This window comes from Oppia nitens, unplaced genomic scaffold (assembly GCF_028296485.1).
Source record: "Oppia nitens isolate AA-2021 unplaced genomic scaffold, nextdenovo-longstitch-racon4-pilon3 scaffold13_pilon_pilon_pilon, whole genome shotgun sequence".
In the NCBI taxonomy this organism is placed as follows: domain Eukaryota; kingdom Metazoa; phylum Arthropoda; class Arachnida; order Sarcoptiformes; family Oppiidae; genus Oppia; species Oppia nitens.
Window position 1 is genome coordinate 2,247,376 of NW_026533192.1, and position 25,093 is coordinate 2,272,468.

At 25.0% G+C, this 25,093-nt stretch overlaps 5 protein-coding genes across 5 annotated transcripts; 2 read left to right on the forward strand and 3 right to left on the reverse strand.

The window, feature by feature from the left end:
* Nucleotides 1–5,086: 5,086 nt before the first annotated feature.
* On the reverse strand, nt 5,087–6,040 carry LOC128958637 (prenylated Rab acceptor protein 1-like). The gene is made up of 2 exons (XM_054304532.1): nt 5,989–6,040; nt 5,087–5,900 (listed from the first exon to the last, which is right to left on the reverse strand). The coding sequence occupies exon 2, from the start codon at nt 5,843–5,845 to the stop codon at nt 5,153–5,155; it is 693 nt and encodes a 230-aa protein (XP_054160507.1). The 5' UTR covers nt 5,846–5,900; nt 5,989–6,040; the 3' UTR covers nt 5,087–5,152.
* A 3,978-nt stretch (nt 6,041–10,018) lies between these two features.
* Nucleotides 10,019–12,116, forward strand: LOC128960629 (ankyrin repeat and SOCS box protein 13-like). Its single transcript, XM_054306758.1, has 3 exons — nt 10,019–10,062; nt 10,122–10,466; nt 11,662–12,116. The coding sequence occupies exons 1-3, from the start codon at nt 10,041–10,043 to the stop codon at nt 12,114–12,116; spliced, it is 822 nt and encodes a 273-aa protein (XP_054162733.1). The 5' UTR covers nt 10,019–10,040.
* A 37-nt stretch (nt 12,117–12,153) lies between these two features.
* On the reverse strand, nt 12,154–15,279 carry LOC128958437 (ectopic P granules protein 5 homolog). The gene is made up of 11 exons (XM_054304297.1): nt 15,227–15,279; nt 14,471–15,152; nt 13,738–14,323; nt 13,510–13,648; nt 13,347–13,437; nt 13,188–13,265; nt 12,981–13,123; nt 12,776–12,926; nt 12,511–12,708; nt 12,309–12,434; nt 12,154–12,235 (listed from the first exon to the last, which is right to left on the reverse strand). Exons 1-11 carry the CDS (start codon nt 15,244–15,246, stop codon nt 12,185–12,187), a joined length of 2,265 nt encoding a protein of 754 aa, XP_054160272.1. The 5' UTR covers nt 15,247–15,279; the 3' UTR covers nt 12,154–12,184.
* Nucleotides 15,280–19,944: 4,665 nt separating this feature from the next.
* LOC128958560 (inhibitor of growth protein 2-like) lies at nt 19,945–21,351 on the forward strand. The gene has a single exon (XM_054304441.1). It carries the CDS (start codon nt 20,096–20,098, stop codon nt 21,152–21,154), a length of 1,059 nt encoding a protein of 352 aa, XP_054160416.1. The 5' UTR covers nt 19,945–20,095; the 3' UTR covers nt 21,155–21,351.
* A 139-nt stretch (nt 21,352–21,490) lies between these two features.
* On the reverse strand, nt 21,491–22,518 carry LOC128958539 (peptidase E-like). Its single transcript, XM_054304422.1, has one exon. The coding sequence runs from the start codon at nt 22,395–22,397 to the stop codon at nt 21,636–21,638; it is 762 nt and encodes a 253-aa protein (XP_054160397.1). The 5' UTR covers nt 22,398–22,518; the 3' UTR covers nt 21,491–21,635.
* Between the last annotated feature and the right edge of the window lie 2,575 nt (nt 22,519–25,093).

Genomic DNA, 25,093 nt, shown 5'->3' on the forward strand with positions numbered 1-25,093 from the left:
ATTGAGATCTAAAACTTGAAATTTGATTTTAGCTTTGAATAAAAATATCAAATAAATTTATTTCATCACAATTTTCACTTGAATCGAGTATTTATATATTATTTATTTTTGAAATGACAATCAAATCAAATTTATGTTTTTATTTTGAATTATTCTCACAATTGTTAGTTTATAAACTACTTTATGTCGATATCAAATATACAATATTTATCAATTGAAAAATTACAAATACTTTTTTAATATTACTATGATAAAATTTCAATAATAATTGTCTATAAAAGCAAAATATTTTAAGTTTTAATTTTTTGCTAATCATAACAAATATACAGTAAATAAATTGCAATTTCAATAATTTGGGTTTACTGTATATTTCATATACAGTCCTTATGATCTATCGAAAACTCGGGCCCTTTTTATGTATATTACATATGTTTTTTGTGTAACTATATCTCTATTAAATAATTATATAATTACATAAATGATGTCGCATTTTTTTAAACAACTCATGACAATATGGTATCTTTTATACTTATCAAATGTAGCACAAAAAACATAAGTAACATAAATAAAAAAGTACCGAGTTTGTTCTGAAAATGTTTAGTGTATTATTATTCATATATCGTTTTCATATAATATTGCAATTTATATCATATTCATTGTTTTTTATACAATACCAGTATTTCAATATTTACTTTATGGGCGATTGACGCTTATGTGTGTGTGTGTGTGTGTGTGTGTGTGTGTGTGTGTGTGTGTGTGTGTGTGTGTGTGTGTGTGTGTGTGTGTGTGTGTGTGTGTGTGTGTGTGTGTGAGAGAGAGAGAGAGAGAGAGAGAGAGAGAGAGAGATGATTAATAGCTAAAGCAAATTATAGTTTTAGACACAAAAAAAGTAAAATCATAAATACATTCAATTGAAAGTCTAGTTGAATCGTAAAATTGTAAGAGAAATGCATTTATTGCTATTGTTTACAACTGACTGTCACTAATGGGAACCTATGTTTAGGTCTTCTATTGTTACTATCATTAGGACACCCCTTGGGTTTGAATCATTGCTTTAGGTTTAAAGTTAGCTATTTATTAGAGTTTATAATATAGAGTCTCTACTACAGTACACACCGATATGCGTCCATTAGACCAATGGTCTGTTTTATAGAAAAATATACAGCAATGACATAAAGCACCCAAAAGTATAGTATTTACCCAATGGTGACAATAATAAGTAGCGTTTCACCAAAAGTTCAATCATTTTATTGATTATTAGTTCTTAGAAATTGCTAACAATATAAACCCCTCTGAATAACATTAGTTTTTGTCATTATTTACTGATATCATATGAATTTGTTTTTTATTTTTATAAAACTATTTAATCTTCAATTTGTATTTTAAAATGTTGTACATTTAAAATAAGCTAACAGTAGTACAACAACTTATACATATATGTAAACTAATGTTAAATCACAAACTAAACAACTATAAAATATTATTACATAAATTTAATGTAAGATTATGTAATAATTCAAGTCAAGTATTATTTATGATATAAAAAATATTAATTACTTGAAAAATATAATCTTAGTTTTTATTTTTAGAATAAAATTTAAAAAGTTAATATTTATAAATAGTAATTATTTTATTATAAATTACTGTTAGCTAAAGATTTACTTTTTAATAACTTTTTTTAGTTAATAATAAAATTATTATTCATACAATTAAATTATCAGATTTGCAAAAATAAAAATATGATTAAGACATTATAATACTGTATATTCACGTTAACATTATTAATGGATTAGTAGTTCATTTTAGTGCTATTATATGTAGGGTTAGATCAAATCCCATTCCTCGTTTTATTAACCATAAGTCCTATTTTGCATGTTCCCTGGAAATTCCTAGGGAATCTATTTACTTTTGCTAACACATTGAACTCTAGACAAGAAATTTTATTATAAGGTTTAAAAAACAAATATTATATTAAACAGTATTTTTAAGTGTTTCAATTAAATTTTATGTAAAATATTTATGTTTTAGTATTATTTATTGTAATAATATAAAATATTTTTTTTCTTAAGATAAAGGGAGTGAAGATATTTCCGGGAAAATTGGAGGGATTTTATTAGTGAACTTCCTTCCATTGGAAAGTTGTCAGAACTCTAATTATTTGATACATATTTTAAACCGGGTTTATCAGTAAATTGTTTATTTATTATATAAGTTATTATACTATTTTAAAAATATATTATCTATTTATATATTATAATACTTAATGGATGACAATTAGATCATAAATTACCAAAAGTAGTAATGTTTGTCTTAACTCCTAAATCTAATTGTTTCTAATTAAATCTAAGTGTGAAATCTGCAAAAAACAAATCAAAATTTAGTATTTTTAGTCCAATTGTTTGTACGAAATTAATTTAAAATAAATCAATTTAAACAAAATACAGTCTACTCTCTAAAACAATGTTTATTTCAATTAAATATTGTTTTATTTAATTAATATTATTATAAATCTATATTTATGATTTTATAAATTTGTTATAATAAATTAATTTAGTAAATTATTATCAAAAATTAAATGTTTAATAAAAATTTTTGAATATTAGTTAATATTAAACATATCAAATGGTTTATCATTTTTATAATTGTTGCTGTTTTACATGTTATTAAAGAGTCATACAATTATTAGTTAGTTTGGGTAATACTATATTGATTTTCTGTTTGTCGGTAATGTTTGAACATTAGGGTAATTACTGATATAATAATTGTTTATTTTAATTTAATTTAATAGTGAAATCGTTGCGATATTTTAGTGACTAATTCATACATAACTTAATTATTAAATTCAATAACTGTTGTCTAAGTTATGTATGATCCGAGTCATACTATTTTTATACAATAGCTAAACAAACTATAGCTATTAATCATTGAAACAAAGGGAAGATACGGTATATAATAAATTGAAAAGATTTAATTAATTATTTTTGTTTATATTAAATTATGTTGTTTATGTTTTTTGATTATTAAAATATCCATTATATTTGATATTTTAATAAAAATAATAATATAATAATATTTTTAAAAGACTTGTTTTTGTAAAGTTTACTTAATTATCAATCACTGATCACTCGATTATATGTTAGATTGACTTTATAGGTGGGCTTGAGGTGTGTTTTATAATCAATCATTTATTTATACCGGAATTCAATTAATCACATTATAAGTCAATAATATATTATTTGTATTTCTTTTCATTTTAATTATATATTAATTTATATATTTTTAAAAATAATATTTTATGTAATTTATGTTTAAAATTAAATATCTTTTATTGATTAATTATAATATAATTTAACAAATATGTTTTATGCAACTGAAATAATTTAACCTAATAGTCCATACTTTATAAGTTTGTATGAATAATAAATATTTATAATAATTTATAGCGTCTAATATGAAATACAATATATCATATTTTTTTCAACTAATATTTAATTAGTAATAGTTATTCTTTACAAAACTATCCACTAATTATGGTCTCATTTGTATTTAGTTTATATGTAATGTATTGTAAGATTGATACGTCAATATTTTTATATTGTTATTAAAAATAAATATAAATATTATATTATATGAAATTATTACCAATATTTTAATAACACAGAAAATACATATACAGTATTATAATATTTCACTAAATAATATCAAATTATTTTTTAAATATTTATATAATCCTTTGAAATAAAATAGTGAAACACTGAATTATACAAACAATTGCCTATCATTTGTTATTTCACTGATAAGTTTATAATACTGTATAATATTTTAATGAAATATTATAATACTGTATATGTATTTTCTGTGTTATTAAAATATTGACGTATATATAAACAATATACGATAAAATAAAATTATATATTATATCGAAATAGACTGAAATCATATCTTTTAAATTACTAATAATAATAGGAGTAATCAATATTTTAGATTTTAGAGGGGGTCAGAAGGGGGAGTCAAATGACAAAATTCTCGAAAAATCGTGGGAGGGTATAGACACTGCATTTTTAAACGGCAAGGGGGAGAAAATTCCCAGAAAAATAGGTAAATATTCTCAATAAATAAAATAATTCTGAATTTAAAATTTAATAAAAGCATTTATCATATAAAGTATATATTATTTTACTAATTTTATTTATCTTAAAATTCTGTTTAAATTGTAATATGATTGATTACGGTACTGTTTTTTTTAACAAATAGTTAATTTTTAGTTGAATATTTTAATTAAAATAATGTTATATTTAGATTAATATTAACGTGATTATTAAATGATATATAAATTATAAAAACATAATAACACAATAAAATATTATAAATTAAAATTATAATTTTTTATAAACTTGAAAAATATTTTGGCGCCAAAATTCTAGAGGAAGTCATTTCTCGTCATTTTTAAGCGATAATTTGGTCAAAAAGTCTGGGGGCTTAACCCGGGGGTCAAATCACAAAATCTAGATCTTAGGGCGTCATATGGTTTGACCAAAGATGGTATCCTTTATTTATTATAAACCAAACATAATATTATTATTAATCAATTACTTGTCCATTAGATTTTCAATTCCAGTTAAAACTACATTTTAGTCAAACAAATACATTGTATAATAATAATGATAAATACAGTATAATACCGGTAATTCAAATCTAATCATTTTTTGTAGTTAACATAATTGTATATATAATTAGTATTTTAATACAAATTTACAAATTCAAATATCTTGACATTAGGTTTTAAAGTTATTTACTATTATTAAAAAAAAACTCAAATAAATAATACTCAAATACAATTAAAAATAACAATTTATTATAAAATACAATAGCTATACATTACTTATTAAATAAATATATTAAAGTTTGTTCAAATTTACTCAAATAATACAATTATCAAATTGTGATAATTAGTAATAAAAATTATTTTTTGTGGATTTACAATATTTTATAGATTTTGCGAAAATTTTTAGTCTCAAACTGTTTGATCACAAATAACAGTATTAAGAGTTTAGATTAATTGTCACTTAATATATAGAAATTATTATTATTATTGGAAATTCAGTTCAATTTTTAACGTTTATAATAATATTATGTAATCAAGTGTTTTGAATCAAACACTTTGTATGCCATAATTAAAAGGTTGTCCATCGAGTGAGTCGGTGTCCACCGATTCGATGGCGTAAATACTGGCGTGAAGTCCAATGACAAAGAGTGAGGCACCGATAACCCAGAAGACGGCCGAACCGGCGCCTACTATGTAAAAGAGCGGCAATGAGACGACGGCCACACACAGGTACTGCTGGCCTAATGTTAGACGACGGCCAAAGAACTTGAGCGGTCGTTCGGCATTCTTAAGGGTCAGTATATACGCGGCACCGAAGGAGGCCGAGAGGGCCAGTAGTAGTAGTGGTGACGTTAGGATACAATATATAAATAATATGATGAATACACACATATAATTGCTTTGGAAGTGTTGCAGATTCCGCACCAAACGCCGTGACCACTGACTAATAGCCGTCGGAAATTGCATTCGGTTCGTGTCTACGAAAGACCCCCAACTCTTCATGACTGCCCATCGGCTGAACAACAGTTGTTTCGGAGACATTTGTGTCAAATTATATTTGGCACTAACGGCCAGACTATTGATAGCGCCGTCCAATTCGCCCATCGGTTCCATCATTAGTGGTACTGATTGCTTGTCCGCTGACAACGTATCGGCTGATGATGTGGTTATTGGTGATGACGCGTCCAATGATTGGCCACTATTGCCATACGTGGCGCTCGGGTCCACAGTTGTCGACATTGCTTTATATCATCAATTTGTGACCACTTTTTCGGTGATTTTGATAATATTTTGTCTTTAGTTATCAATTAAATGAATAACAATTAAATTCAAACAAATTATTATATTATAATAAATAACTGTAAGAATCAACAAATGTTTACATTATTTTACATTCAATACAACCAATGATTTAACATATATTACGACCAATTAATTGATAAAATGTTTTAATAAAAAACTATTGCAGTTATACTACAAAATGTATTAATAAAGTAGTCATTTATTTACTGTATATACGGTATAATTCATATTATAATAAATATATAGTATATTATTGTATAAAATATTAATCCTTAAAATTATTTAATATCTATACCAGCAATGATCAGATAGAATTTAATGAATATATAACCCCTAATTATAATTCAACAAAAATATTACATTTATTTATTTAAAAAATAGTTAAAAATAATTTTATTATATTGTATTAATCATAGTAATGAGTATTAAACATAAATTATAATAGATAGAGGGGTAACCATAAAATGATCAAAAATTACTATTCTGATCATTGCTGATCTATACATATCATATAATAATAACAATTTTCAGTAAATTTTATTATCATTTAAACTCATATTTGTGAAACGTCCCGCAGACATACCCGTCCCGAAAAGCAATACTATTATAGTTACGTTTTATATGTTAACCTTAAGCTACAGGAGCTGACACCAGGGGTCACGTGATTGAAGCGTTGTGTTAAAGTGAGACTATTAAGAGTCAGGCGTGTGTTAGCCGTTGAAGAGAGCGGTTGTTTAATAGACCTTAAGATCAGGCCAGCGATCGGATAGCCATGACTCGTGAGGACAGTACCGGAAGCAGTCATTTAATTAATTAATACCTTTTTATCATTTAATAAGTTTTAACCTTTTGTATTACATTAATTCATATTTCGTTAATAAACAATTTAACCATTGATTGCTGTCTGAGTCATATGAAAAGTGCATCGATCGTGAAGACACCGACGGAAGCCATAGACGGGAGCCTCAGAAGATAGGAAAGCCGAGATCAGAGCCGTAAAGTAGAGCCGTAAGACAAGACACGTGGCGTCAGCCCTTACTTCCCGTTTAGCCGCACATAAGCGTTGCGCACACCCCTGAGCGCAGTGGTCACCCGGCAGTTGGTGGACCAAAGTCGAGTAAACAGTCGGAGCACTTACCTACGCGTGGACACGCATGCTAGCACACGCACGTGTAGCAGATCCACGCATTACATTTGCTTATAATAACATATTTTTTAAAACTTGAAGTTTTGTTTTCTGAAATCTATACTGGCCTTTGTGTGTGTGTCTACAGTATGTGTTTGTATGTAAATAGCATTTTATTTTCGAAATTTAAAATTCTGACTTCGAATTCGGTTATATAATCAAAAATAATATATAAGAGATTAGTATTAAAATTTTGATATTTTTTCAGAACATAGAGAAAATGGCGTTCAAAGTAAAAATAATTAGTGGAAAAATTTAAAGTTTAGATTTGAATAAGGCATCAAAAATAGGTATAAGGATTAAAATTATGATATTTCTTAAGGAACATAAAGAAAATGGCGGATAAAATTAAAAAAATTAAATTGCAATCGAGAGTAAAACCATTTGTGGAATGTTTTAAAATTTTTTAATAATATACAATTTGTAGATTATAATTATTATGTATGTTTGACCAGTTTTCCAATTTTTATAACTTACATATAGCCGCTATGACTATACAAACAAATTGTTATCAAAATATTTTTAATATTCAAGTTTTTTTCTGAAAATGCTTTCTAGCATTCTCAACTGGTTTTAATATAAAATGTACAAATTTATAGTATAAAAGTTTTCATAAAAAGTATAATATTATTGTATTAATACTGTATATATAAAAAATGAATTTTATTATTTATAAAGAGAATTAAGTGTTCAAACAAATAAAATTTTAGACATATATTAATTGTTTTAAATATATTCTTAATCTAAATCTATTTATTATTAAGACTGGTGTCAAATATTAACAAAAAATTAAATTTAATTTTAATTAAATAAAACTTCGTTTAACTTATTTTGAATATTTTTTTTAATTATCTAATAATTTGGTTTGAATACCAATAAAACAGAATTTCTAAAACATATTTTGATTTTTAACACATATTTGATTACATATTAAGATATTTGACTCAATGATTATCAGTATTTAAATTAATTTTAAAATAATTTTTCTATAAATTAAAAAATATAAGAATAAATTAGAAATTTCTTTAACTTAATCTTTAGTTTTTTCATAGTTATAAAAATTATTTTAACAATAATTTTAATTATAAGTAATTCATTATTAGTATGTAATTGAAAATGTTTTGGTTCTGAAACAAAAAAAAAATCAAATATGAAAAAATAGTTAAATTTTAAAAACTAATGGTTGAATATGTTATAAAATATTTGCACATTTTAATAAATAAATTCAAAATTCAAAATATACAAATAATTAAATAAGTATTTTATATTAATAGCTTAAAAGACATTTTAAATAGTATTACTTGCAAAATGTTTATTATGTAAAAAATACTCAATTATTAAATAGTTTGGTATTTAACAATTAGATATTTAAAAATTCATTAATTTCAAATAGATCATTAAAATATTTATAAATATTTAACAAATATTTATAATATAATTATACTAATAACTTATTATTTTTAATTTTATTTTTATATTATTTTTATTTATACACATTGATTTTTATAGTGATTTATTTATCATACTGTACATCGATAGTATAAAAATATAATAATATATAGTTTATAATAAAAATGTCAAATTAGTATTATTTTCTATTTATATAATTAATAAATAATATTTATTAATACATTGTTTTAAGAGACAAATGTTAATAAGATTTATGTTTTGATTGAGAGTCAGATGTTGTCTAATACTTCCCGAGTTTTATTAAATAATATAATATATTTTATATTTAAAAAATGTTATAATTTATATAAGATCATTGAATAATTAAGTTTTATTTATAATTTGGCAACAATTACACAATTGTTTGTCTGACATTGAATTAAGTATTATTCAACAATCATTCACTATAAAGATGAACTAAATTCAAGTTATCACCACTTTTGCCAATTTTCAAATAATTTATTTTTAATTTATTTCTTTCTAATATTTGATTTATTATTTTTTAAAGTAGTAGTAATAATTTGTTTTATCTATTTAAACATTTTTTACAAATACTGATCATAACTAATGTTTTCCTAATTTTATTTATTATAAATTAGCGAATGTATTAAATTCAATACTATTAATATTATATTTTATTAATATATGCCATTATAAGTAACGTTAGTATAATACAGAAAATCAAATACTTGTTTAAGCATAAAAACTTTAGATTAATTTGTCATAATTCAAATAATATTTAATTTTTTATCAAAATAAAATATATAATGTATTTTTTATATATACATTATATACTGAATTATTATACATTTATCTTAAAATATGATTGTCTATTATATGATATACATTAGATGATAATAATCTTTATTAAATACATTGCATTCCAATCGTAATGATTCACACATTTAATTTTGAAAAACTTATAAAATTAAATGGATTAAAATAAATTAAAAAGTATAATATAAACTAAAATTTTATACAAATGTTATACCGGTATATACAATATACAGTATATTATTTTATAATAGTATTTTCACGATAATAGTTTATTATACAGTTAATTTATCTAATATTTTTTAAAGCAATGTTTATTTAGAAAATATAATTTAAATTTATCTAAAAAATAATTTTTATTATACGAATAATAATATTGGAAAAAATTAATAAGTAAAATGATGTTTACCCTAATTTCAATGTGATTTGCTATATATAATCTCAACATTAGCTGAGTCTGTGCTAAAAATACTAAAACAGAATCACTATATAATTATAATCATATATTCGTGAGTTTTAGTCCTTATTTAAAGACATTTAACAGTGAAATACATTGATGTGAGAGTTAAGGCATTTAAAACATTAAATGTGTTCACATTTGACATTAAATTGATTTAAAATATATTTTTTATAGTAATTTATACTTTTTTGAATATTTTTTAATCAAAATATAATTATATACATAAATTTTTATATTTTAAAAATAATTTAATTTAAAATATAATGGATGACCAACCGAATGAAGGTATATTTTTCAAATTAATGATTTTTTGTGATTTTTAATATTAATTGAATGACTAAAAGAGTGGACATACAGTCGTTTTTATCCGTTACACGCGGCCACACAATTGGGAGATATGGCTACAGTTGAGGCTCTGATAGTCAAACACAAACTGTCGCCAAATGAGACCGATTACGACTACTTGACTCCACTACATATCGCATGTTTCTCGGGTCACATTGCAATCGTCCAAATGCTCATTCAATTTGGCGCTCAAGTAAACGCCCGAAGCATCGATGGCGGGACACCTCTATGTGGTGCCAGTGCTTCGGGAAACTATGAGTGCGTCCAACTGTTGCTCAAGAATGGCGCGCACGTGAATCCCGTGCACTCACTGTCCACACCATTACATGAGGCGGCCTTTGCTGGTATGTTATGTGTCAATGATTTCAATAAATATTATTTATTTAATATTATTATTAATCACAAAAATATTTTATGAAAACTAGCTTTTAATAAATTGTTTTGATATCTATAAAAAAAAATTGTCATGCAAAATTCAATTGCACTTAATAATTGTAAATTATGCTTTTTTGAATTATCTCTGAAACTATTATAATTTATAAAAACATATTTTTATTTATATTTTTGATAATTTATATTTTATTACATATAAATTAATGATAAATAGTTAAAAATAAAAGGAATAAATTATCAATTTAAAAAATAAATACTATTAGTTATTTCCACAATACATACAATAATTTAATTTAATTACTGTTAGATATATACTGTCTAAAATATGATAATTGTTTAACCCGTTTAAATCAATAGTCGTAATATTATTGAAATATTGGATTTTAAGTCAATAATCAAATGTTATTTAAATATTTTTTAAGAGCTAAAGAACTACTTTAAAAACATTGAAGTTATATAAAGATATAAAGATAACTAACATTTTATATAATTAAAACTTTATATAATGCAAATTCTACATTAATTTTCCCTAAAGTATTACAAACTCGATTTTATGCCAATAGTCACGCAATTATTAATAAACATTAAATTAGTTTTTTATAAAACAAATTATTTCATTCTTTCTAAAAGACAATTCTTTGCCAAACATGTGATGACTAACTTATGTATGTATTATATCAAAAAAATTATTTCTTTCAGTCTTTGCAATAGATTTGGCTTTTTTGGCTAAATATCAACTTTATGTTCACGTGTTTTATCAATTTAAGGCAATTTAATTTATATTTTTGTATTTCTTAAACTAAAGTCAATGTCTTTAATTATAGCTTTCAAAACAAATATTGACTTTACATTTCAGTTTTCAAAAAAAAAACTAATTTTTAAAATACTCACAAATATGATCTCATATTAATAATACAATATTCATAAATCTTTTTTATTAATATAATTAATCAAATGAGCAAATGTTTTCGTGTTTATATTAGTTGTTTTATTAATAATTGATTAATATTTTCAAATTGCTATTTTTAGTCAACTACTTTCTATTTTTTCTTTTAATTTTTTATTAATAATTTTAAACAAATATTAATTTGCTTACAAAAAAGTATTTTCAAAAAATATGATTTTAATAAAATAATTGATTGTTAGGTAATGTTAATTGCGCTGATTTGTTGATATCGTGTGGAGCGCTGTTAAACACATATGACTGTAATTACGGGACACCACTACATGCGGCTGTGTTTCAAAACCAATACAAATGTATTAAACGGTTACTACAGGCCGGCGCTCACATAAATGCCACCAAATTTCATGAAACACCACTTCATTTGGCAGTCTCTATGAACCATACGGAAAGTGCACTCGAATTGTTGAGATTTGGTGCTAAAACAACACTAACTGATAATAATAATAAAAAACCCATTGAACTGATACCTAATAAAAGTGGTATTTTATATGAAACACTTTATATGACCGAAAAACAACCGCCACTTCTTCAAGACTTATGTCGACAAGTTTTGGTACGAAATCAAACACTCAAAAAACTAATATCAAATTACTATTTACCACAATATCTTATCGATTACATTAATTTTAATTATTAGTTATAAATATATTTTTAATAAATATCTTATTATACAAATGTATAAAAATATATAATATTCCCATAAAATTAAAATAGTGGCGACCACTCGCACATCCATTTCCAATGTTTTCTATATAACTGTTAAATTATATTTGGTTACAGTAATGTAAAAACAATAAAATTAATTAATTATAATCACAATATACTGTACCTCTAATATCATAAGATATTCATCTTTAGGATTGTGTCCAAATTTATTGATAGCATTGCCTACCACTTGAATAAGTGATAAACGCTGTTCTGGAGATGCATTTCTAAACCAGAGCGAGACATCAAACTATAATTGTGTTTAATATATTAAAATTTAAACAAATATACATAAAATATTATTATAAAGTTATAATAAATCATACTTTGCTTAGGAGGACAAATGACACCTGTGGTGGTGTTGTTAATAATTTTTGATCAATCATTTTATACATATCGAGGAAGCATTTGGTCGATGTCTTGGATGGCGTTAAATATGGAGTCATGTATTCATTCATTTTCGGATGATTTATGGCCGTCTCTAATATAAATTGATTCGTTTCATCGCATCGTTGTTCAGAAATCTTTAAATTATTACAATAATAACATTAATATAATTACAAACAATTATTAAAACATTATAAGACATACCGTTTCCAATGATTCCAATAAATTAGTAAACATTCGTTTGGATGGCGCATACATATAATTGGTATCATTAATCCATGACAATAATGAACCCAATAATGATCTCTCAATTTGACTATCTTTGTCGTGAAAGTCATAGCAATCCAATAGTAAACTAAATAAAACTAATATTAGTTATCAAATAAATCAAACATTGATTGAAACAAACGGAATGCTTTTCTCGATGAAAAGTGAGGCTAAAACCACTTTATTAGACGGCGTTTCTATTAATTGGATGATTATGTTCTCAAAGTCAATGCGATTCCTTTCAATTGATTTTTCCGAGTGTTGATTAATTATGGCTTCAGTTATCTAAAATCATATTATAATTTAATTTATTATAGTCTACACACAGCTTATAACTATTATAATATACTTCAATATTGAAAACGGCTGGTCCGGCGCATCCATAAGCGTCATAATTATCCTTATCGCAGGTTGCAGTTAATTTGATCTTATTTTTAAAAAATAGTTAAATTTGATTAATTAATAATAATAATTATATATAAAACTACTAAATTTAAATGTGATTTACATCTTTTTTGATTTTAGGATAAAGATCAGGTAATAATTGCACTAATTTTTTATTTAAATCAACGAATTTGTTGAGAAGACTTTCAAAAAACCTGTAAAACAATAAAAGATAAAAAAAATATATTAATTAAATAAACATATATTTTAGTTAATCGATGTCTAACTTCGCCTCTTCTAAGATAACTCTGACGTTGTGTTGAATCAATAAAAGAAGTGCTGAACTATTATTTATAGTTTCAATATCTATATTAAATGAATCCAAATTTGATTTCTTAACTTCAGGAGCCGAAAGTGGTTCTTCATCTGTAAAGACAATTAGTAAACAATCATAAAATTTAATTTTTTAAATTCCTTTACAATATATTATTAAGAATCTATAAAAATAATATTACTTTCAATGGCATAACTTTTATAATAGTCTTCAACAAAGACATCAAATTTATTAAACGTTGAATGTATTTGTGTCCATAAATTACTTATTTCTGAGATTGATGTTTCAATTACTTTGATACTAAAATATTTATGTCTGAAACTAATAAATTCTGTGTTACTAATGGCACACTTAAGTATGTCTTTAAGATATTGTGGCGGAAGTTCATTAATATTGACAAACACTTCATGAAGTTGTGAATCTTCCAGCCATGAGATATAAGCGCGATATAGTTTTGTCAAATTATCATCGATATCATTAACTGCACTCCCATTTGCATCACATTTTAGCCATTGTTTGAGATGATAATCAACCAATGAATTCAATTTGTTGACTAACTTTTTAACTTTATCTTCACTGATGAATAGTTCTCCAACTGAACGATTTGATTGTGTGTTTGTAAAATAAAATTGAAAAAACTTGAACCAAATATATGGTTCCAACTCATTGGGAGGATTTGAAGGCGAATTCATGGTTAGTATTGATAATGAATTAATTGGCAATAAATCAGTTGAAATATTTTGTTCACTATTTTTCTTGGATATTGACTAAAAGTATATATTTTTAAAGTAAATTATATTTATTAAACAATAATATAAAATATTGAAATAAACTAAAACATATACCGTAATTAATTACATGCTCTACCGTATGGTAATTATCGTATATTTAATATAATATTTGTAAACTCATACCTTGATAGCAATTTCTGGAGTAATTACCGGATTATCACTGATATCATTAACTATTTGATCCCAATATTTATCAAAACGAATAATATCTGATTGTATGATAAGCCATCCGAGCCATACATTGGTTGCATTTTGTTTGTAAATCACATGAAGTGGAGTCACGAACTCATATTTTTTGTTAGAAGAAGAGTTCAAATTAAACATCGATGACATCCATCCAGAGTTCTGTATTTTCAAGAATTGATTGTCAAATTGATATTCACTTAAATATTTCAAATATAAACCCAATAACTCGTTATCCATATATAAAATAATTGCAATCTTTTCAAAGATATATCCAAATTGTTGAAACTTTTTAGCACAAGAATTAAACCAAGAATTAGAATTTGCTTTTGCTATTGTGATAATCACTTTAAACAACAGTTCAGTCCAACAAATAATAAGTTTTAATTTGTTCTCTTGATTAGAAAATCTTGAGATTTGGTGGTAAATCAGAGAAATCGTTTCTTTACTGTAATTAGCAAATAATTGACTCAATAAATTCAAAAGTTTTGAATTAGATAACAATATTTCATATTGTTTTAGATGATATGGTATTAATGTATATAATAAGTGAATAAATGGCAAATAATGATGATTTGTTAGCAATATTTCCAATGAATCCACGCATTTATCTGTTAATTTGCTAAATATTTTAAATAAATTAAAAATTAATAATATTATAAATATGATTAATAAAGTTTTTAGTTAATGACAAACCTCTGTCCGAAGTCAGTCATAATAAAAGCCAAATAAATTGCTATTGAATTTTGCTCTTCAAGAGCTTTGCATAGAGGAATGAGATTAGTTTCATAATATAATTGAATTATATTATTATTATTATTGTTATCTGAATTATCATCAAATATAAAATCCCAATTCTCGAAACTCAATTCCAATGATTGCAACTTTAAAACAATCAATTGATTCCAAACCCATTTAGTAAAGTCATTGCAATTACTAGACTTAGCAAATAATAACAAAGAATCGCAACCAAAATCATTATAATTACTATTTTGAAAATCTTTTGGTGTTTTCAGTAATTTTTGATTATTAACTGAAGTAAATAAAGCAATGGCTAACTTCTGATGCTTTTGCTTTTCAATAAACAACTCTTTGTTTTGCAAATTATAAGACCAGTTAAGGCTTGAGAAAATAATTCTCGCAATTCTGTTAAATAAGTGATCGATTGGATGAATGGTCAACCATTCAGTTAACAAATTCATATCTTCATCGTCTGGATTCCACATATTAAGTGGTAGATCACAGAATAGTTCAATGTATTTCTTAATTTAATATATAAACAAATTATTAGTATATTTAATATTACATTATAAATAAATTTATTTACCTCATTATCGTTGTTATAATCATTTAAAATGAGTTCATGAATAAGTACTCTATATAGTGAGTTGTATCGACTAATTGAGTTAACAATTAATTGCTGTCCCTTTTCACACATATTTTCGCTTAATTCAGGCGATTGTAAAGAAATAACAAAAATTTCTTTAAATATGGTTGAAATTATGTCCATTTCATTGGATTCATTCCTCGAGATCGCCATATTATATAATAATTGCAATATATTATGTGATTCAGTTAAAGCTAATGATTTTAACTTTTGTCTAAATTGATAGCGTATGTCTACATCATTAAGTTTACGTTTCCATTGATTGACATCAAAGTAAGGACAGACACCTCCTAAATCATTCAATTCTTCGCTACCATTGTTGTATATAACCCAAAGGATAAGCCACATCATTGGTTCAGAAACGCCATCAAAAGAAAATACAGATAAAAAATTCCAAACGCCTTGTCTTTTAGTCGTCAATATGGCTACTATTGATCTCAACATAAAGTGATCGAACTCTACTTGAAGTCGAAGAATCATTGCGTTGTCACCACTTTTGAACTCAGATTTGCAATTCACCCAAAGGTCAGACACGGCTAAAACAGTACGTCTAATACAAAAACATTCATAATTTTATTTATTATAATATAATTAAACAATTTCCTTACAAACCTAATCATTGAACTTATATAAACAGTTAACTCCTTAAATCGTAAACAATTAAAACTTTCCAATCCTTGTCGTAGTATTTGAATTAATTTCGTACTAAATGCTAACAATTTAAGCATTTGAAGCTCAGTTGCCTCTCCATAGGAATTACTATTTGAATATTCTGTATTAATATTAATAATAAAAATAATCAAAATTTATATAATCAAAAATAAATAAATATATCGTAATATAAATATAATTACCTTTTGAACATTTATTAATTGCAGCAAATTTTAAGACATCGTTAAACGGAACTTGTTTTAGAAAACGAATGACATCTAATTCGGCGATTTCAAGACAACTACTCGTCACGTCTTCGCCCTAATTAAGACATAAATATAATTAATTAATGAAACATAAAATTAATTTTCATAAATAAATTTATACATTTAAGTCATTATCGACCAAATGCCACATTTCATCAGTGCCTAAGTTTTTCGTTGAACTCATTTTGTCATTTTGTATGATTCCAATAAATTTTACCCGAAATCTAAACAATAATATACCGGTTATGTAATAATATATTATTTTTCACAAATAACAATCTTTTTTGAAATATTTACTTAATTGGTGATAATATAGTTGATATAACAGTTATACAGTGATTCATGTACTGAATGGCCAGTTCTTGATCACTGGTAGATAATGGAGACGCACATTGGATCAGACATGCGAACTGCACTGATGAACCAGCAGCACATCGAAGTACATGATTTAGAACAAACAGGTGATCTTCAAATGTGGCAATCGATAAAAATTCAGATGTCTAGAGACATAAATTTTCAAATTATTTAAATATTTAATTAATATTTATGTGTCAAATCATACAGTATTTAAGAGCCAATTAAGTGTTAGTCTATTAAGTTCTTCGTCACGTATTATTAAACATCTTCTTTGATAAGCAAATAAATCTGAAATAGCGGTTCGCAACTGATTTGGTTTCTTATCGACATCTCTTTCATTAATAATGTGAATCAAATAGTTTTCAATTTCCAGACGAATAAATTGATACAAATAATGGTTAAGACAGTTGTCATTACAAAGTGACTCTTTAAGTAAAAGAAATGTTTTATCCAATTGTTTCAAATTATCTTTGCTTAGAGTCGACTCATTGTATTTATGAATGGCTTTAACGGTCCGATTATCAGAACACCGACCGTTCCGTACAATTGTCTTATTCTCCAAATTCCAAACTTTTTCCATAAGTGTCTCACAATTGCCTCTCAAAGTCTGCACTTTATTATTGATATCTTTATGTCGTTCCCGACTCTTCTCCAATTCAACAAATAGTTCATACAATTTATTGCCATTATTTCGTAAATTTGTCTATAATTTTATAATTAATATCATATATGATATTCATATAAATACAAAGTTATTATTTCTTTTGCTTAAAATACTATTAAAATACTATTTAAAATTCAAATTTACAAATATTTTTAATAACAACATTAATAACAAATATATAGACATTTCAACCATTGGACCAATTTTATCATAATTATCAATCAATTGACCACAATATGTGTTTCAATCAATAAATTTATATTCATTTTCAATTTAATTATTAACATAATTATATAAATATTATAATTGTAATAACAAATAGACAATTAATCAGATGGTAGTACTCATACCTCGAGGAAAGTATCAACAAATAGCTGGTTGTCATCCAATTGACTATTATTATAGAGACTCAAGAGTTGGCTTTCGGTAAACGCACGGATTGTCCGCAGTTTGTCCACATTTTCAGGACTTGTGTCCATTGATTGTTGAGAAACTTCTTGTGGTAAGTGAGTAGTGGTTGTCATTGCAATGACAGACATATTAACAATAAATCAATGAATCAATGAATCAAATGAGTTATCTTTAATAAACAAAAAGTCATCAAATGGTCGAAACATTTCAATGTAAACATTAATTCGCATCAATTGTTAGACAATCACATGATTTGTGTTATGATATGACTGTAGTCTAAGTCAATGCATGACGTCATACATACACAGACTCTACGATTGTTTTCAATTGTAATTTAAATAATGTATTGAAATATACATTGAATTCAATTGATTTTTAATACAAATTGTAATCAAATAATAGTAGAGAAAGGGATTGTCTTTTTCTACCACTTTTTTCTTTAGCTAAAAGTTTAATATTTGACAATAAATTCATTAATATTTATATTGAATTTATTATATAATATATTAATAATTAATATAAATATAAATATAAAGAGAAACAGAGATATGTTTTACTATAATAAGAGTTAATAATATTAAATAGCATTAAAACAATTAATTAGATATTAAACTATATATACATTATATAATACAGTAGTTGTTATTTCTAAGCAGTTTATAATCAATATATTTGTTTTATAAATATTTCAAATACCAAATAATTAAGTAATGAACAAATGAAATAAAATTATAACACTTTGATTTAAAATTTCATTAAAAAATATTATTAACATTTGTTATTAAAGATAAATAAAATTTTAGTAATAGTAAAATATATTTTCTTAATATCATATTTAACGGTAATATTATATATCATTTAAAATATATTATATAATGTGTAGTACAGTATAATATATGTCATATAAATGTATAACTAATTAATATATTGTGTTATTTATAAGTTTTCTAATATTTTAGTTAATTTAGTTGATATCTAATTCACAATTATATAGTTTTGTATATTATTTTATACAATAATAGTGTCATTATTATTGATTTGTTATAATTTATAGATTTTATAACATATTTATGTTATAACTTATAATATGATTGTTTATTATGTCAGCTGTTATTACTGTAATATAACTGTATTTAAATTTACTGTAAATATAGTACAATATAGGCTAACAATTATATAAATACATATATTTATGATATAGAAAATTATATATTCATTTAAATTAATAGATATAACTAATTGATGGCTAATTGAAAATATATTGCATCTAATATTTAATATATTTTAATTAATAGTATTATAATATCATATATGATATAATAGTTATAATTTAAAGCAATGTATAATACAAACCAAATAAATGTATATAAAGTTTATACTATAAACAAATACTTTGAGTGTTTGTACTAACGTTTGAATACTTATTATATTAATAGTAAAATTACCACAAATAACGTTTACATTAGATATTTTATAATTTATTAATATTATTATATTTTATATTATTTAGTGAATTATTTATAATAAATTCAAATAAAACTTATTATTAAACCATTTAATTGATTATAATTGAATTATATTTGAATATAAATAGTTATAATGATTAATAAATTTGATAATTTTTGTGACATAATTAGTGTTAGTTTTGACACATGTCTGACAAAAGTGACTTAAAATATGGTTTGATTTGAGAGACAAATAATATAAATATTTTGAAACATTTGATTGATTGACAAAACAAACACTTTGTGTGACATTTGACACAACAATTGTTTTGATTGATTTGAGACATCATTTCGGGTGTGTTTTGACCATTGATTGACCAAACAATGTGGTCGTCGAGTCAGTACGTGTTGAGTGATAGGACATCTATGTCTGAATCTCCTCTGCAGTCAATTGTTCAATACATTGAAGACTATATGGATTTGGTTGAGAATATACCCAATGATATCGCCCGACAAATGACTCAATTGCATGAACACAACCACAGATATCATCAATTGTTACAACATTTGGACACAAATCTACATCTCATCTCAAATAAGACTACTAATGATATACGAAAACGCAAATCACTTATTAAACTTCAAAGATGTTTAATTGATATACAAGAGATCGCCGACGAAAAACTATTACTTATTCAATCAATTTTAGATCAATTGGATTGTAAGGCTCGGCAACTGGACTACGATTTCCGATCGGTCACACTATACAACTCGCAAACCAATCAAACAAATAACTCAAGACTTCAAATACAAAATACAAATGCATTGCCAGTCACTACCAACTGTTCTTCGGCTCAACGATCCGACTCAACCAGCAGTTCTTCTAATGGTAATAATAATAGTAATAATACTAATAATAATAATAATAATAACAATAATAATAACACCAACAACAACAACAACAACACTAATAATTCAAGTAATGATTCGCAAACAAAAGACATGCCTAATGGCAACTCTAATGGTCATCAAAATGATAATTCATCGGCGAGTAAGAGGGCGTCGGCTCGACGTAACAATAATTCTCGTAATAATCACGACAAAGATAACGACGATCGGTCAGCGAAACGATCGGTCAAACGAGGAATGAAAGTGACCAACAAAGACATGAAACGCAGCAGAAATTCATTAAACAGCTCAAGTAGTTCACTATTAATGGGCGACAGTTCGCCACCTCTTTATGAGGGCGCGCCCATAGATCCCGACGAACCGACATATTGTCTCTGCGATCAGGTCTCGTTCGGTGAAATGATTTGTTGTGATAACAGCGACTGTAAGATTGAATGGTTTCACTTTCAATGCGTTTCATTAAATACTAAACCAAAAGGCAAATGGTTTTGTCCCAATTGTCGCGGAGATCGGTCTAACATTCAGAAAAAGTAACCATTGATTGATTATACACAACATCTATAACATCACATTATCTGATTATTATCGTTATAATTTAAAATAGCATATAATTTTAATTATCATTTGCTTTAGTGGTAATAATTTTATTACATTTTGCATATTTAATGTTTATGTATTAAACATATACTCACGAGTGTTACATTTAGATCTTTTAGCTGATCTATTGATTGGACGTCAAAACTTTATTATTTATACAAATTCATATAAAATTATGTCTCATTTAATTATATTTAAACAAAATTTAAAAACTAATTAACTATAAATTTTATTTACACTAATTTGACTTATTTTATTTTATTTATTTACCGGTACTTGTATTTTATAAAATATATTTTATCTCAGTTTATAAATGTATAAATTTAATCATTTCTTAAACAAACATTGTTTTTACAAAATTAAATTCATATTTATCGTAATATAATAAAATATTTTAAAGACTATTAGAAAATATGATTCAATTGTTAACAATGGGAGCAATATCTTGACCATAGCTGATATCAATCACTTGAATATTGTCACCATTAGCTGCTTTGTTATGTTTCCAAATCTTAACCATTCTCTTATTGTTAGGTATATTAAGATCGGGTGCGACCACAATGTGTTGGTCGCCCTCCACGCGAATGGCCAACCCTTCACTAATGGCAACAATAGGTCTCTTCTTAACGACAATACATTCATTGAGTCGGTCAGACCTACTCTCTCCCTGATGTCCCTCAGGTTTCCATTCATTATAATGAGGATTAATATTATAGTTAACCAAATTAAGGGCACTTTCGGTTTGAGGCCATATAATTGGCATATCATTAGTGGTGCCGATGTCAGGAGTGGCCACATTAGAACCGGCCGACCAACCAATGTATGGAATGCCATCATCGATGACACGCTTACGGATGGCATCAATCAAATTGAAATGTTGAAGTTGATGAAGCAAATGAAATGTATTGCCGCCACCAATCATAATGGCATCACTTGTAGCTATACTTTCCAAATAATTTCTTGTCTTATGAATGGATGTGATGTTCAACTTATTCAGTGCTGTCTTAACCTTATCTTCATATTTATCCCAATCAATGCTTACGCCAGCAAATGGTATGAACACAACATTCTTAACATTACTGCCGAGGAATTGATAGATCAGGTCTTTAGACCACTCCATGTAAGGCTTGTCCGACATCGTCGAGTTGGACAACAATAAGAGCCGACGGCTGACACTCATCTTTGTTAATCAATTAGCGATTTAACACTATTTATGATTTATTCATGTAATACACTATTACTGATGACAATCACTTCAATTCAATTAATCATATCATAGCTAATGTAATACAAATTACGTACAAACTATAGAGTCTATACTATAGACTATACAAATGTATTTAATATTAAGTTTCAATTGAATACTGCAATTAGTTTACAGTTAGACTATTATTACTTGAATACAACATTTAATCAACAATTTGAAAAACCTTGTAATGATTGCATGTTTTAAATTTTATTTATTTTATAACTTAATTTAGTATTAGTTGTTTTATTAACTTTATAATAAAAATTTCATTAAAGTTTAATTATCATAAAATACTTTATACTGATTAATATACAAGTATTATATGCAGTACTTAATGATGTGATACAGTAGTAAAAGTTGTATCAAAATTATTAAGATATTTTAAAATGAGTTTAAATTATTTTATTAATTAATAACTATTAAAAGACTATTATAAGTGTCTATCCATAATTTTTATTAAAAATTCATTTTAAAAAACTTATTTTAGTTTATAATAAATATATCAATAATATAGTTTATAATATTTAAAAATATTATAGTTATAAAATTGTACAATATGATTTTTAAATTATTTCAAAATTAAATCTTATATTAAATCTCATTTTTAAATATTATTTTTTTATTCTTTATATATAATTATTATTTAATTAAATACATATTTTATAAAATTATAAAATTAGTTCCAAATATAACAAACGCTTATAAAGTATTATACATTAAAAATAAATTAATTTTTATACACATTAATAAGCTTTAAAAATTAGAAACAAAGTTAATAATAATTAAAATATTTAATGAGTGATTTTGTTGTATAGCAATCAAATATTTGATATAAATATCTAATAATAATAATAATAATAATAATATAATAGTAATAGTTTGGTAATAAATTAAAAGCTCAAAGAGTGTATATAACTGTTTGAATGGGTGGTCATTAGCCCTGATGTTAGCGCACATGAGATACCATATGACCTATTATTAGGTTCTGTGACCAACATTCCCATTGTAAAGGCATTGACCCTAATATTTGTGTCTTATTCAAGACTCATAAGATTGTTAGCTAATAGTGTTTAAGATATTTGAGATGAGTTGTGAGTTTAGCTAATAATTTCATTTTATAAGAGTAATAATATAACAATACAATTGAAGCCAACAATTGATGGGCCAAACTATGCTTCAATTACTGTCCAAAAAACTCATACGATTGCAATATTTCAAATGAGGTGTAAATGAAAATGTTTTAATTTATAGAAAAGTATTTATCTTCAAAAATATATTGATTTAAATTTAAAAGTGACTTTTAATATATGTTTAAAAAGTGTAAAAAATTGTGTTTACAACTATCATATATAGATGATTTGGTCAAAATAATATCACTCACTAATTGTACATCAAAATTGTAAGTTTTGATTTGAGACAAATAATTGATTTGATTTTATAAATATAATTTTAATAATTAAGTTAATAATAATAATTGACAGAAATATAGAAAAATGTCTTTTGCCACCAATTGGTGTCTATTAATATCAAACAAGTCATTCATCTTTTATTATTACGACATTTGGCAACTTTATGATGACCCGCGTAGTACTTTGTGGCCATTTTTCCGAGGAGGTCCGTGGTCTACACTGGCCATTATAGCATCATATCTTTATTTCGTGAAATTCTATGGTCCAGAACTGATGAAAGGCCGCAATGCATACAATCTGAAGAAATTGATTTTAATTTATAATATTTTGATGGTATTTATATCGCTTTGGATGTTCACAGAGGCCTGTCTTCTATTGAATTGGGGTCTCGACACGTGGGGCTGTCAACCAGTTAATCATACGGCTAATGACCCGATAGAAGATCGCAAACTACTTCTCGGTTGGGTTTTCTTTATAACCAAATTTATTGAGTTATCCGACACTATATTCTTTATATTACGTAAAAAATATAATCAACTGACAAGTCTTCATGTAATACATCACTCATTGGTACCAATCTTAGTATGGATTGGTTTCAAATTCTTGCCCGGAGGTAACAATGCTTTCTTCTTATATATCAACTCATTGGTTCACGTTATTATGTATTGCTATTACGCATTGTCTACATTTGGTCCGAAAATACAGACATACTTGTGGTGGAAGAAGTACTTAACAAAGTTACAGATCATTCAGTTTGTGTTAATCATAACAAATAGTGTTCGTCTTCTTTTGCTTCCCAACTGTTCCGCACCGAAAGCCTTCAGTTATCTATCGATAGTAAATGCGGCGCTTTTTCTCATACTTTTTGCTTCATTTTATAAACAAAGCTATTCTCGCAATAAATTCAAACAAATCTATTTCAACACTAATTGCAAACAAATTAAATCAAATTAGTTTTATATTAAATAATATGGTTTTGTTATAATTGTTAAATTTAAATTTTGTCATTTTCTAACATTTATCGTTAATTATTAACAAATTTAATATATTATTGATTTAATGCTCATAATTTTATTAACAATTTTTTAAAATATATGTGCCAACTATTGTATTATATTTTCTATTTAAAAAAATTAAATATTGATTATTTGTTTCATATATTTTTTCCTGCTTTTAATTTTGATTTGGATCACTTGGAGATTTTTTTGTACTGAATAT